The 14,679-nt window shown below is 40.0% G+C and overlaps 1 protein-coding gene across 5 annotated transcripts in view; it reads left to right on the forward strand.

The window, feature by feature from the left end:
- Nucleotides 1-14,679, forward strand: part of LOC143207714 (proton-coupled amino acid transporter-like protein acs) — a 39,128-nt gene that overhangs the window by 21,567 nt on the left and 2,882 nt on the right. The window contains exons 1-9 of one of the 5 annotated variants that reach the window (XM_076421497.1): nucleotides 2,182-2,330; nucleotides 7,592-7,673; nucleotides 9,980-10,056; nucleotides 10,314-10,430; nucleotides 11,094-11,366; nucleotides 12,601-12,685; nucleotides 12,886-13,158; nucleotides 14,161-14,339; nucleotides 14,411-14,580. In XM_076421497.1, coding sequence (XP_076277612.1) covers nucleotides 9,995-10,056; nucleotides 10,314-10,430; nucleotides 11,094-11,366; nucleotides 12,601-12,685; nucleotides 12,886-13,158; nucleotides 14,161-14,339; nucleotides 14,411-14,580 — 1,159 coding nt within the window. In that variant the 5' untranslated portion in view covers nucleotides 2,182-2,330; nucleotides 7,592-7,673; nucleotides 9,980-9,994. The other 4 variants (XM_076421489.1, XM_076421498.1, XM_076421481.1 and 1 more) reach the window with 4 other exon arrangements.

A 14,679-nucleotide genomic window follows, 5' to 3' on the forward strand; every position in this document is an offset into this window, starting at 1 on the left:
TTCTTATGATCATCTAATTTCAGATCATGCCCCTGGAGAACGAGATGAAGAAGCCCAAGACCTTCATCAAGACCTTCGGAGTGCTGAATATAGGAATGGGTGCCATAGTCGTCCTCTACACAGGTCTGGGATTCTTCGGGTACATCCGGTACGGTGCTTCAGTTGGGGGCAGCATTACGATCAGTTTAACCGAACCAGCACTTTTAGCCAAGGCTGTGCAGATCCTCTTAGCTATCGCCATCTTCTTCACGCACCCCATCCAGTGCTACGTGGCTATTGATATAGTTTGGAACGAGTATGTCGCGCCCAGGATGGAAAAGAATTCGCATAAGCTGCTGTGGGAGTACGTCGTGAGGACTGCGCTCGTTCTTCTTACCTGTAAGAGAAATGTTTGATTGTATTAACGAAGTACAGTACTATTCGAACGTTAGAAAAATTAATATCTACTATCTAATAGTCTTGTAGCTTCTACAGGGGGCATTCTGGTCTTCGAGGCCGTTTTAGGAATTTTGTACACAAAAAGTATTGAATGCATTGGGATCTTGCACACGTACTTATTCGTATTTGAAGTACAGTGTGTGATCTGTCTTCTCGAGCTAGTTAAAGAATTGTTAGATGTCTCCGCAGCGGAGTCGACGGTGTTTTTGTTAACTGGAACCAATGTGCTAATTTTGTTTATCGCTACTTTCAGTTCTACTGGCCATAGCCATCCCCCAACTGGACCTGTTCATCTCTCTGTTTGGAGCTCTGTGTCTCTCCGGTCTCGGACTGGGTTTCCCCGCCATCATACAGACTTGCACGCTCTGGAACGTGTACGGCAGCACTGGGAGGTTACTGATGGTAGCGAAGAACATGTCTTTGGTCCTGTTCGGGCTCCTGGGTCTCCTGGTAGGAACGTACACGAGTCTTCGCGACATCATCCAAAGCTTCTCTTGAAGCGTGTTCCTTCGGTGACGAGGGACCATGAACGAATGGCAGCGGAGAACAGGAGGCAGGAGGAGGGCGCCGCGTTGTTCGCCACAATGGACGAACGCGGGAACGCGAGGTTTCGACGCCTAAATGAATACCAAACGATCGAGCCTGGACGAGGATGCCCCTCCTTCTACGAGACGTATTTTATAAATACGTTGATGGGATGTGAGACCGAATGATCTCATCTAGAAGTGGAAAGAACGGAAAGACGACCCCCGCCTAGCGTGTCGCGATTGGTGGACACTAACAACACGTTAATCTCCAATGGGATTGTAGTTCGCCTGTTGACCAGGAACTGTTTTTATTTGTTTTGTTACCGCCGTTTTTTTTTTAATCGCGGACGAAAGAACTAACGATTGAGAGAGACGCGTGCGCGCCCGCGCGCGTTATTGAGGAAATATAGTTGATGGAATAACATATAGCTTGAAAGCACCGGAGACGTTATGTCCGTGGTCTGATCGTGGAAGAGTGCTTTCTGAACGCGTTCCAGTTTATTTATGATTATTGTAACATTCTAACACCCGTTTTGTTCCTCGCACGAGGCTTTCGTTTGTCTATGGCAATCCGTTATAACATGTATTTTATCGAATGATTTCTTGCCGTGGGCAAAGGATATTCGCAGACCGTTTCGTCTTAAGATGATAGCTAGTACCAATCACTCATTATGTTAATTTTAATAAAACGATCTGTTCAGTGTTTTAATAGATACCTCGTGTGTAACTGCACCAGAGTCCTACATGTCTGAATCCTGTACACATCCTGCCGATCCTAACTTTGCCTTATGTTAGCTGTAGTGGTAAGTATTCTTCAACACTATGGCCTTCTAGCTGATTTAATAATTAGTAATAATTATTTCGTTCCTTTAGAATAGCAGAAGATAAATCCAGCATTCGGATTCGGTATCAAGAAAAGTTTCTTTATTCAAGACTCATTAACGACATAATGGAACCTTTAAGAGAATGCAAGAGGTACATTTCTGCAAACTTTTAGATCAGAACATTCGGTTGAGGGTAACTGGTTGGGCTCTCTGATCAGCCGCGTACGGGTCAAAGTTCGGAGGTAGCGTTTTTCGCTTGAACGCCATGAGATGTCGCCGGTTCTTACGGTCTTATGGATCGCGGCCGGGGTGGCTGCCCCCGCATACCTCGGAACCAACCCCTGCGCACCCTCCCCGAGCAGACGGTCTCGAGCTTGGGTTTACGCAGCTTCAGTCGCACGTGTGCAAGCGACCCCATGTCGACCGGAGCTCCGTCCGTATGTGTGCGCCCCGCACACGCGTCCTCGTGTTCCTCTTCGGCTTAGCGCACCCTGTGTGAGCCTCTCCCTTTCGCATCCGTCCAGTTTGCTCGCCAGTGAACGTAAGTTGCGTACCGACCGTCGTACCAAACAGATAGGGACGATGCTCCATCGCAATAGATCCGAGGCTGGAGTCCCATCAACCCCTCGCTATCAACACACAATGTCTCAGGGGTGGTTGCAACCCTTCCAGGACGTTAAGGATGAAATGATTAGTGATTGTACTATTTAGTGTCAAGTGTATATTATTGTTTTTATCCTTTGTGGTAGGGAAAAGTAGCTGGTACGGTTTGGTCTTCTGTATTTAATTATTTTATAGGGTAGGACATGTTCTTCAGGTTCTCGACGTTGAACAGTATTACGTGCACTGGTGTCAGGATATCGAGGATGAAATTGTTAGTGAATAATTTGCTGAGACGATTGTTTTTTTCCGTTTTATGATAGGATTTAATTTTTGTTAATGAAAGAAATAGTAAGATGATAGATTTTTGTATTTGGTATAGTTGATTTTGTGTTGATACGGTGACGGTGGATTATGTAACATAGAGTGCTATTGAACGGGTCTCGATTTCGTAGAAGTGGTTCCTCTAAGAAGCTTATTCCTGTTCTCTTCACTAAATTTTTAACACGATGGGTATAAATGGAATTAATAATCTAGTCTTAACTATTGTCGTATATCGGAGATGTAAAGGTGTAAACATAGATAAATATTTACAGCTAGCAGTATCCAAATTGAAGCAAATTCTTTTAAGAAATACATAGTTTTCTTTTATAGCAAGTGTTCCTACAAAATATTACATTATTCTGAAGTTTATTTTTATTCGCACTTTAAATTATCTACGATCGCAGCACCTTATAGATCCCTTGTTCGCTTGCCCTTTATAAGTAAATCAATATGCAACTTCATCTTCTCAGAAACACGCATCGTACATTGAAGTTTTAAATATCGCCCATTTATAATGAAACCGTACTGTCGCCAACTGAAAGTTTGTATAAAGATCCTTAGGGCTCTAAGTGTCAGGAATAATTGCAATAATCATAGCCACCAGAATGTTAAATGTTGACGCAAAATTTCTCGTGAAAGACATGGACGTGTGAATGGTTTAATACGAGTTCTGTAGAGTTACAAATGGCTTTGAAAGAGCGATTAGCGTTCTGCGGGAAATCGTTCCGCTCCCGGGTGACCGTATTATCCCCTGCTCGTCACGATCGATATATTCCCTTTTAAACCTGTCCACTGATCCGCGTGCGAGGGTGTGCTCGATTCCTTTACCTGTATGCATAACAACGCCGCGATGACAATCTCTTACGTATCATTCGCTCCGTGATTATTCGCAAACACGTTGATCGGTTCATCGAGAAAGGCGTAATGCGTATCGTATATTTTTCATTCGGAACCCTAAAAAATAGATTATGGTATAGCAGAATAAAAATAGATGATGCAAAATATAATTTAAGTAGAATAGAATCGCATTTTTATAGGTTTTTCTTTTAACTTTTATATACAAGTATTTTTCACTGCTTACCTTATAGTGAAATCTGACATACTCTACTTGCACTTTGATCCTTTGTTTGGTTGCTATTCCCTTTGTGGGTCAATCGATACCTCCCTTTCCAAACTTGACGCTAATGCATGGTTATATGACTCGCATTGCCAAATGGCTACAGTCATTCTTGTTTTATGGTTATCCTCGGGAATCGCTGGAGGGAATAAACAAGTCACATTATCATTTGGAGGAGCCAAGAATTCGGACAAACATGTTTGAATTGTTTTCCTTAACGTCGCTTGGTCGCCACTGAATTTATGCGAACAGACCGACAATTAGAAAATCTGTATCGTTATAGAGGATTGCAGTGTTTTTACTAACTTCTGTTTTGTTATTTTTATTAATTATTAAATAAGTCATTGATCACTGTTGTGTACAAATTATGTAAAGATGTAGGCAGCAGTGTATTGAATCACTTCAAACGACGAAGACGATGATGTCTTCAAAATCATTAAGGGTAATTGAAGAAATACTTCCTCACATGCGACGAACTTTATACAACTTTTAACTTCTGCTTGCTTTCACTGTTACTAGAAATATCTTCCACGCCAAATATAAGAATGACATTATACTTTTACATGTTTCGTTCCCCTAATCAAATACTTTTCTGCCATGAGTTCCATGAAGAAGAGGATCTAACGAATTCTTCAAGGTTCTCCATTGGCCCAGGGCTAGAATTGTTTAAAGATGGAAAATCTAATTTCTTCTTCACCCTTAGATAATCAACGACGTTACATATTTTTAGTAGATAGCACAAGGAAAAATATTGAATCCTACCTGGTTAGTTGTTCGTGTTTAACTTGTGCAGTTCGTCCACAATCATAGTTTCCGACTCACTGCAGCCACAGCACCTCTAAATCTCGTGCAGCCCCGCTGATGGCTGCACCGGAGGCGTAGTCTCTTCCTAACTTGCATGTACCACGTGAGCTGGTGTCTCGTTGGAAATTGAAATGTTCAGCGGTTTAGCGCTGCCCAGTCGCTAGACATCCTCTGTCGCGGCCGCATTAGCGTTAGGAAGTTTCCTCTTAAAGATCGTGTTACGTCTGTCTGGCCGTTCGAGCGAATTTCGGTGTCCCCCGCTGCGGATGTGTTTACTCTGGTAAGTCTAGACACCACAAACATCTAGCCGTCCTTTTATATCCTTCCGTGATCCACGACAGACTTTTCTGGGCTCGCTGGATCACCTAAATCACCTAGATCGCTCCCCCTTAATCGAACGTCAACATCCTGCTTTTCTTGTCTGTGAAACTCGAATAGAGATCGCATGACAGCAAAGGCTCGTAAAAATATGTTCTAGAGAAATATAGACATTTTCTAAAGAATACTGTCTGCTAGGATGATTCTGAGGTGGGTCTGTAATGATCGTTTTATTATTTTTGTTAGGAAGTTCTTAAACTTCGGTTATGATCGTAAAGAATGTTCCGAGAATCTTTTGTACTTGTTGAGAGATTAAATTGCGGACTATAGCGCAGATTAGAAACCGAAGAATGGTCTAATAAGTTGCTTTGGCGCAGGATGTCTTAGGAATTCATGGGAATTCTCTTCCTATGATTAATATTTTACAATATTATTAATTAGAAAAGTACTTAGATCTTTGACTGGCATCTATTGTATCTTGTGCGCTTATTCAGAGGTTGATTTATGAACTATGGTCTAACAAGTTGTCTTATTGTCAGAGTAAAATATGTCTTAAAAATTCATGGGAATTTGTTTCCTCTAGCTGGTTTTCTACAATATTTTCTAAAGTGTCTGCTCCATCGATGACGCAAATCTTCGTCTACGTATTTTATAGCATGACGATGAAGCGAAGAGCGTGGAATTAACAGGTTGTTGCAGCGTGTGGCTTTTACGAAGAGTACTTATGTACTTATTGTATTTATGTTGTGACAGTTTCACTAGATCTTCTCTACATCATTGGGTAATAATTGTTTATACTGTTTGGTTGAAATATCGGATCGGTTAGCTCGTTTTCCGATTGATGAACGGTTTTAATTGTCTGCATGTTGGGAGACGGCTGTTTTGCTGGATGATATAGACGCCATCGAGTCTAAAAATGGCAACTCCCGGCCAATTCATTCACGGCTATTGCGAACGATACGTACGACAAATGCGAAGTCGGGGCACGGGCGAGATGGAAGACATGAAACCATAAGGCACGATTATTCAAAGATTGGTAGCAGGTCGCCGATACGATGTCACGCCAATTGGAATGGACAAGCGGTTCAGCTATTGCATAACAGTCCCCTCATCGATCTTAATAGCGTCCAGTACGGCTCCCAAGAAAAATAGGGAACGGTTAATTAAAAATCGAGATATTTTATTCGTTACGCAACCCTGGAATAATACGTGCTCCAAAATGCTCCCGGATGAACAGCGGGGGTCAATGAAAAATTTCCAATCAGAATTTTCTGACATTTCACCCTGGAATATTATTTATTACAAAAAGACCTCAGTTACATATTTTTGTACATTGCCTCTTGTGGATACATGACATTTGACTCTGGTTGCTAATTATTTTGTGAAAATGACTAGCTTCTTCTTCTTGGTTTAAATGGCACCTAATCATATTTGTTTTAAGCCTGTTACTATTACACCGCATATAAAATAAAAATTTTTGTACAATAAGTTCAATAAGCTGAAATTAATACATCGATATTTTTTAATTCTTTGAATTCTCCTATACTGCTTTAAATGGCACCTACTCGTTGTTGCCATAAATGCATAAAGTCTACAATCTAGTAATAGCGCCACCCTATATATTTTAAGGTGAAAAATCGAAATCTCCAATTTTGTATACAATTCTCGAGCGTGCATAATTTTTTAGGTGACAAAGTTTTATGTTTTTCCATTAGTTTTCCATTAGTTTCTATCTTCATCATTGTTTTCTTCTGTGCTGTGCACGTTGTTTGAAGTTGGATTTTGTAAAATGTTCACTACTTTTTAGTAAAAATTATAGAAATCTTTCGAATCCGGTGATCCACAGACCCCATTCCGCTTTCACGTGTTTCCTATATAAGCCAGGTGGCGGAATCTTTCACCGTCTAAAATTAGCAGACGCTTAAATATATATCCCCGCTGACATTGTTTCGGGGCAGTGCGGTGACGAGCCATTTGACGTGTCCCCCTGGTTCGCTTTGAGGAAGTAAGAATTAGGAGATCGATTGCTATACTTAAGGGTACCCTCCTATCGAACCACTCGAAAATAATTTACATTTAGGACTTCGTTTGCAGTGCAGTTGCAAAACTTTGTCCACTGTACTCCGATTATATCGTTCAACGTGCCAAACAATCAAACGAATGTTTACTCCATACTTTACATGTTGATGCAAAAATGCCTCTCCGATTAAAAGAAAAACGCATAAAAATTCTTGAAGTGTACAAGATTATTCATGGACTCGTTTATACAATTATCAAATTGTGGATCTTTCTGCTAAATAAAAATATTCCACGCCAGTCGTCAGGAACAAAAATCAAATTAAAATGTATTTTTTCTTTTAACAATTATAGTAAGTCGAACATAGCGTAATATTATTTTCAAATTCTTTTCATTTTTTATTGAAGAAGATAAAATTCAATGATCACATATCATCTTATTTTAAAATTATGGATTACAACGTAGATTTTATGCATTTATTGCAAAAATGAATTGGTGAAATATTGTACGAAACTGCGAAGGCAGAGAAAAATTTAAAAAGAATTTGGTGCGGGAGTTTTCCCTTTAAAAGGGAATCGTAAACAATTTATCCATTTCCTCTGACTGTTTTTCTTGTTGACAGGAGAAGACATCGATCGCCGAAGAAAACCAGCAAACGCAGCCGCCATTTAAAGAAGAAACGCGTCCACTTGTAGTGTTAAGAGGTGAGATGAACAAGATCGGACGAAATGGAATCGAATTTTTGGAACCGATAAGCGCGAGACCGTACCGACTGGTCCTACGTTAGTAATCGGCGAACACGCAATGTCAACGACCAAATGAAATTGTTAAGCTGGTCGTTTGCGGCCGTGTTACACCGAGTTAAATAGGGCTTTGTAAGCGACGATAAGCACCATTGACATAGACAAATGAGCGCCGAATTTAGTCTGTCGCGCGAGACAGCGCTGTGTCAAGGATCCCGCGCGCAACGCGTCGCTGATCCGAGCGATGCTCGTTAGGCTTATATTTCCGGAAACCGTGGTGTCGTCTTATTGTCAATGCTCTTCACACATTCCCGTGTTTGCTGTGTCTAAAAGTCATTGCCACCGCTTCTAATAATATCCAATATCTTTTTTTAACGCTTGAATGTTGATAGCAGAAAGGAGCAGTGTTCATGTTTAGTAGTTTAAAGTGTTAAAATATCGTTCGCTATACTTTGAAGAATATAAGAGTATCTACATGAAATATTCAAAATTGGACCTCAAGTGCTGTGACACTAAAATATTAAAGATTTATAGATGATTAATGGCTTTGGCTTGTGAATGCGCATGTTTAACGTTTGAGAATTAATTCAATATCTTTTTATATAAAATGATATAGGAGCGTTTCAGCATAGACAGAATTAAAGTTGGATTGAATACTTCGTCGCGTACAGATGACGTCCATTAAATGGTAGATTGGAAACTATAATTCATTATAGAATTACTATTACTAGACTGTGGATATTATGCATTTTTAACAAGAAGATATTGTTCTATTATCCGCAACCTATTGAATGTAATTAAGGAAGGAAATTTCCTGTTTTGCTTCAGTTGGAATTGAGACAGAAAAGGTTCACTTTACGCAAAGATCCACAGTCCAACTGCTATTAGAATTGACATCAATATAGATAGCAATCGATCAAGCCGCTATTGTCCCAAGAATCACAGAAACTGTTGCCACACCGTGTACGATTCATTTTTCTTCAAATTACCGCGCGGAGACAGCTGTTCGTTTGCGTTCGTTCCAGCGATTGTGTCTCCACAGATGATCATTATTCAATCAAATTGAAGTCGCGAGTCGGCTCGAGCGCTCGAGCTTCTATTCATCGTGATTTGCTGGCTAATTAGATAATGATTTCCTCGTTTTTAAACGATTTTCTTCGCCGCTAACGATTCTGAGCTTAAAGAAACTAGAATTCTCATAGAAAACCGTGCTTTCTCGGATAAAAGAACTGTCGAACGTAACGATCTCTTCTGAAGATCATCTAGGATCGTTCAGTATATTGGCTCGATCAAAGGACAGTCCCTCGATGGTTGTACAAGCGATTAGTATGGCACGCAGACGTAACGAACGCGGCAGAGACCTTTTCGTTCGGCGGAACAACCGTGGATCAATTGGCGACCAAGAAGTGAGAATACAGATCGTGTAACCTTCAGTAAGTTAACTACATTTGACCTCAATGCAATAATTAAGAGCAACGCGATACGAAACGATGCATGGCGCGCGCGCGCACGCGTAGCCCAACAGAAAAAGAGAGATTCGCACACGATGAATTGACATTTTTATCCACCGTCGTCCCGTCACCGTTGCCCCATATCCGACAATTGATTAGGAGGCTTTCTGGCTAGATCTAGGTCGATTCTTTGATCCTTAAATGATCGTGCCAGCCGGAAGACGACGGGATCGCTGCCTTGGACTCGCGAATCCGACTCCGCTTTCGTAGGCGTGGTCGATTAGGCTCGAGGAAACGTCCCCTTGAACGAAGATTACGTTGCTTTAATCGATTGAAGGAACGTGGCAAATTGCCTACGACCTCTTCCGATGGTTTTTACTTGTTATTAGCCCCGCTCGGGTTTCAGCTTTTTAAACGATTGTGCGTGCTTTGAGGTCATCTTCTTGTGAAATTAGCTAATGGTAGTTTCTCTTATTAAGTTAGGATTATTAGCGAACGTTGTTAGCGAGGATAGGATCATTAGGGATCTATGCACATTTTTGGTAAACAATTTCACAATGAACTTAGGCTAATGGACGTATAGCTGGTTGCACACCGTTCCGGTAAGTCCGGGTTAGGGTAATTGAATAAGCGGTCATCTTCTTGTAGAGCGTCTGCTACCTATTCTACACTGTTGCGTTTCATTTAATTATTTCTGCGTTTTAAATAATAATTTTTAAACCACATACATTTATAATCTATAATATTGATACATACAATGAAGTAGTCGAATAGTTGTCAAATTTATAAATTTTGTTCTTTTTGTTGAACTTGTAGGAGCAAAGGAAGAAAATGGAGAACTCGAAGGAGGAAACGATAAATATGCAATTGATCGGCTCGGAGAGTCCGTACAAGTACGTTTCATTCTACAATACTTACACTTTTACTCTAATGCGCTTCTAATGCGCTAAGCAAACTTTGTTCACGACTGCTAATAGCAGAACCACTGCTAATAATACCAAAAGGGATATCTATTTGTGCGTGTGTATTCTGGTATTATCATATATTTACAAATTGCGGCACGCTAAGTACATACGCACGAGGGGTATCCCGAGATCCACTAACAAAACTCGGAAATACCGATTACATTTGCAAATTGATGCGATTGCAGGGTTAACAATGAAATCGCCGGAAGTGGTCTGAACGCGTCGGAAGTCCCAATATCGCCGGCTATAAGTGCAGAAGACTACGACCCCCATAAGCATCGAAATAGGCCGAACCCAACCTCGTGAGTATACCAAATTACTTTGCAACTTTCCCTGATACTTGTACACACAGTCAAAACGTTCGCTATCCTGTCAATCGTAAGCGAACGACACAATAATTCATTCGTCTTTAACCCGTAATTTCTCAGGTGCAATAGTTATTAACAGAGTTGGGCATTAACTGATTAAAATTTAAATCGAGATTGATTGATTAATATGTACGATTAAGAAAGGTAATCATTGAAAAATCGACGATTGATTCAATTGATTGATGAAGTTAATTGTCAATCGTTGATTAAAAACAGAAATCATCGAAAAAGAACATAAAAGCACGTAAACAGAGTTTGTATTATACACCAAATGACAATACACCTAAACTCAGTTTACATTTTTGTCAGTATTCATATATAGTTTTGATTCCGTATTTCATTTCGAAATTTTAGTAGCTAATCATTAATCAATCATCCGATTGACGATTACAATTGAAAGGAATATAATCGTTAACCGCAATTAACGACTAAACTAGGAGATTAATTGTTAATTGCGATTAACGATTGAAGTAGAAATGTATTCGTCAATCGTTGATTAAATTTTTACCCAACTCTGGTTGTCAATAGTAAGCGTGTTAATTAATAGTTTGTGGCAATTCTTTGAAGTTATTGATGAGAATTGTCGGTTGTTTTTAGAAATGCGGAAACGTTGATCCACTTGTTGAAAGGGAGCCTCGGGACGGGGATCTTGGCGATGCCAAACGCGTTCTGCAACAGTGGTCTGGTGACTGGTGTGATAGCTACAGTGATTATCGGAGTGTTATGCACTTATTGTCTTCACGTACTGGTGAAGGCTCAGTACAAACTGTGTAAACGGTTAAGAGTTCCTATATTGAGTTACCCGATGAGCATGAAGTACGCTCTCGAGGGAGGTCCGGAGTGTGTCCGATGGTTCGCACCTTACGCACCGTAAGTATAAAACCCCATACACCGGCCACAGAGACACACACTGACATTCGTCTTCTTCTTACTCATCAATGCGGTCGCTTGAACTGTAATCAATCGTCCAAATGACTGCAGACTTCGCCTTCGATCTTCTTTTTTTTAACAAAAGATTTTGTGCATTGTTAGTGGTCATTATGTTACACAAAGGCCAAACAACTTACGACTTAAGCTAAGAAAATCATAAAATCAAGCTTAAATTACGAGCTAACCAACCAAAATGATAAAATTGAGCTTGAATTATGATTTAAGCAAACGAAATTATGAAATTAATCTTGAATTATGATTTAAGCAAATGAATCGAAATTATAGAATCAAACTACGATTGCAATTTAAACATTCTCGGAAAGTATAATGTTCGCATAAACGTCCGCAGTCTGGTCGTTGAAACTTCAATCGAGGGTTTAATTGTGTGAACAGTTTTTGAATATAACGTACCATCTAAGATGTTTGATGTATTGTGAAGTAAATAGATCGAAGACAGCAGGAACAATATAGAAATTGTTAGAAATGTTCTTCTAAATGTATTTTAGAGGGTAGCGCCACCGAAGACACGGAATTTTTGCAGCAGAAATTAATATCATTAGTTACACCGTCCTTTTAATTTGCAAAGTAGTCTACCTGTTGTGCTAAATAGATTCGATTTCCCTGTAATATTAGATCTAAATGAGTTTACATACCGGCATGTAGATTTAGCTTAATATTCTTGAAAAGAGCACTGTCCGGAAATGATGGATCGGTTCTACTTACGTCCCGTCTGTTTTAACTTCTACGTATCTTCGGCCTCTATCCAATTCAAACAAGTGCGTTTGCAGTCTGATAATAAAGGAGAAACAAAGTAGCATCCTCCATTTATTGTACAAACAAGCACAAACTTCGATATTTATAAAAACTTATCATGAATCAAAATCAATAATCGACGTACGTAATTCGAGACGATTACAAACGTCACACAAAACGGTAGAGGAATCTTTGACAGAATTAGAAAATCGCTAGAGCAAACCTTTCGCACAGATCAGGTGTCGTTTTCGCTGTTTAAACAGGCTAATTTCGAACAATCTGTTCTGCATATTGGAAAACCGACTCTCTCTATCCTCCTATTTCTATCTCTGTCTCTCATACACGCACGCACAATCATCAATCACACAGCGGCGTCATGGCTCTCCTTCAATTGTAACATGAAAGTTGCTATTATTTCCAGAGGACTCGTAGACGGGTTCATGATAGCGTATCAATTGGGAATATGCTGCGTTTATATCGTATTTGTAGCGTCGAATATAAAGCAGGTAAATAACAGGCGTAGAGTTACCAAAGCTCTTCGTCAACCCAAAGCAGAGGAAAAAGTGAACGATTTAAAAAAAAAAGAACATAATGAATATAATACAATATAAAAATCAACGAAAAAAAAAAGAAAAATAAAACAACTCAAAACGGATGATTCGACGAAAATGCCTAACGTTGTTCTCTTTTCTGTTGACATAAACAGGTGGCGGACCAGTACTGGGAACCCTTGGATGTTAAAACACACATGCTCATTTTATTGCTACCGTTGATTTTGATCAATTACGTAAGGAATCTAAAGTTGCTCGCGCCGTTCTCCACTCTGGCGAACGTGATCACGTTCGTCGGGCTTGCCATGATCCTAGTCTACATGTTCGACGACCTTCCATCCCCTAGCGAGAGGGAGATGTTTGGTACACTGAGAAACTTCTCACTTTACTTTGGTACAACGCTGTTCGCGTTGGAAGCTGTGGGCGTGGTGAGTTTTTAGCATTAGCCTAATTACTCCCAGGAAACCGTTTCTCAATGTGTTTTACCTCTTAGTCCTGGAAGATGGCCAAGATTCGTTGAAGGAATTAATTTAACCGAGAGAAGTAGAAGCAAGAGATATAGGAGTTAAAGGGACTGGACGTTTTTACTATTATAAATTTTTAGATGCACAATTTCGAGGACAGAATAGGATTATTGACAAAAATTCAATGAAAAAGCGCCGCGCTGATAGATCATTGTATTTTTGGTAAGACAATTTAGAATGATAGAGTTCGTACCCGACAACGTGTCAATTTTAGTTGTGTACCCTCGATCGATCTATCATTTGGCTTCGTCGATCATGCCGGCAGACCGAGTAGCCTGCGCCTAGAATAGATCAACGGCACCGCCGCATCGTTAATAAACAAATAACTGACCACTTACGGACAAGTCTGAGATTGCCGTGATCAGATTGCCAGTGCGTCAGTGCAATCCCTGCTATTACATCCCAGCTGTTCTCAGTCTGGAGGATAGTGCTCAGTGATGCTCAAAGAAAAATGACAAACGATTTTTTCGTCCCAGAGAAGATATTATAGACAATCCTCGCTTACTATTTCTGTGATAGAATTTCTGATACGTAACATGTAATAGGAGCAATAAGAACCTTTTAGAACAAACAATGTCTAATACGTTTTTACTTGAAAATGAATGCTCTTCCGAACTGCCGCGAAAAGATAGGGCATTTTATTAAAACAACAAAAACAAATTTGACCTTTTAACCTCCTAAGCGCCTCCGCTTGTAAATAAGTCATGTACACTACGTGATGTCCCACTAGATATAATGTAACATTTATAGAAATAGTTTTCTGTACAACTTATTGTTAGCATAATTTAGACGCTATTCGAGGTGATCAAGTTAGGTCTCTCATCCTGTATGCATTGATAGAAATCAATTTAGGGGGAACGTTTACCGAATTAACCGATTCTAAACCGATTCATTTTTCTGTCGTAGATCATCGCGCTGGAAAACAATATGAAGACTCCACAGTATTTTGGAGGTTACTGCGGCGTTCTCAACATTGGAATGACAGTGATAGTGGCTCTCTACATTCTCATGGGTTTCTTCGGGTACATAAAGTACGGAAACTTAGCCGATGGTAGCGTCACCTTCAATCTGCCTCCAGATCAAATGTAAATCTTCTCAGACCGATCATTAATCTGAAAAATACAAATTCCGTATAGTAAGCAGCGTTTTCTTTCAGCATGGCTCAGAGCATCAAGATAATGTTCGCTATCGCCATCTTTATAACTCATGCCCTCCAAGGATACGTCCCTGTTGAAATTATTTGGAACACTTACCTGGACCACAAGGTGCACAAGAGAAAAATCTTATGGGAGTACGTCTGTCGAACGATCATCACATTGTCGACTTGTGAGTGGACGTAACTTTCGTTTTTTTTGTATTAGTTCCATTTATGTACTTTTTAATAGCTGAAGATCCTCCACGAGGAATATGATTACTTCTTTGTCC

Source organism: Lasioglossum baleicum, chromosome 1 (assembly GCF_051020765.1).
Source record: "Lasioglossum baleicum chromosome 1, iyLasBale1, whole genome shotgun sequence".
NCBI lineage: Eukaryota > Metazoa > Arthropoda > Insecta > Hymenoptera > Halictidae > Lasioglossum > Lasioglossum baleicum.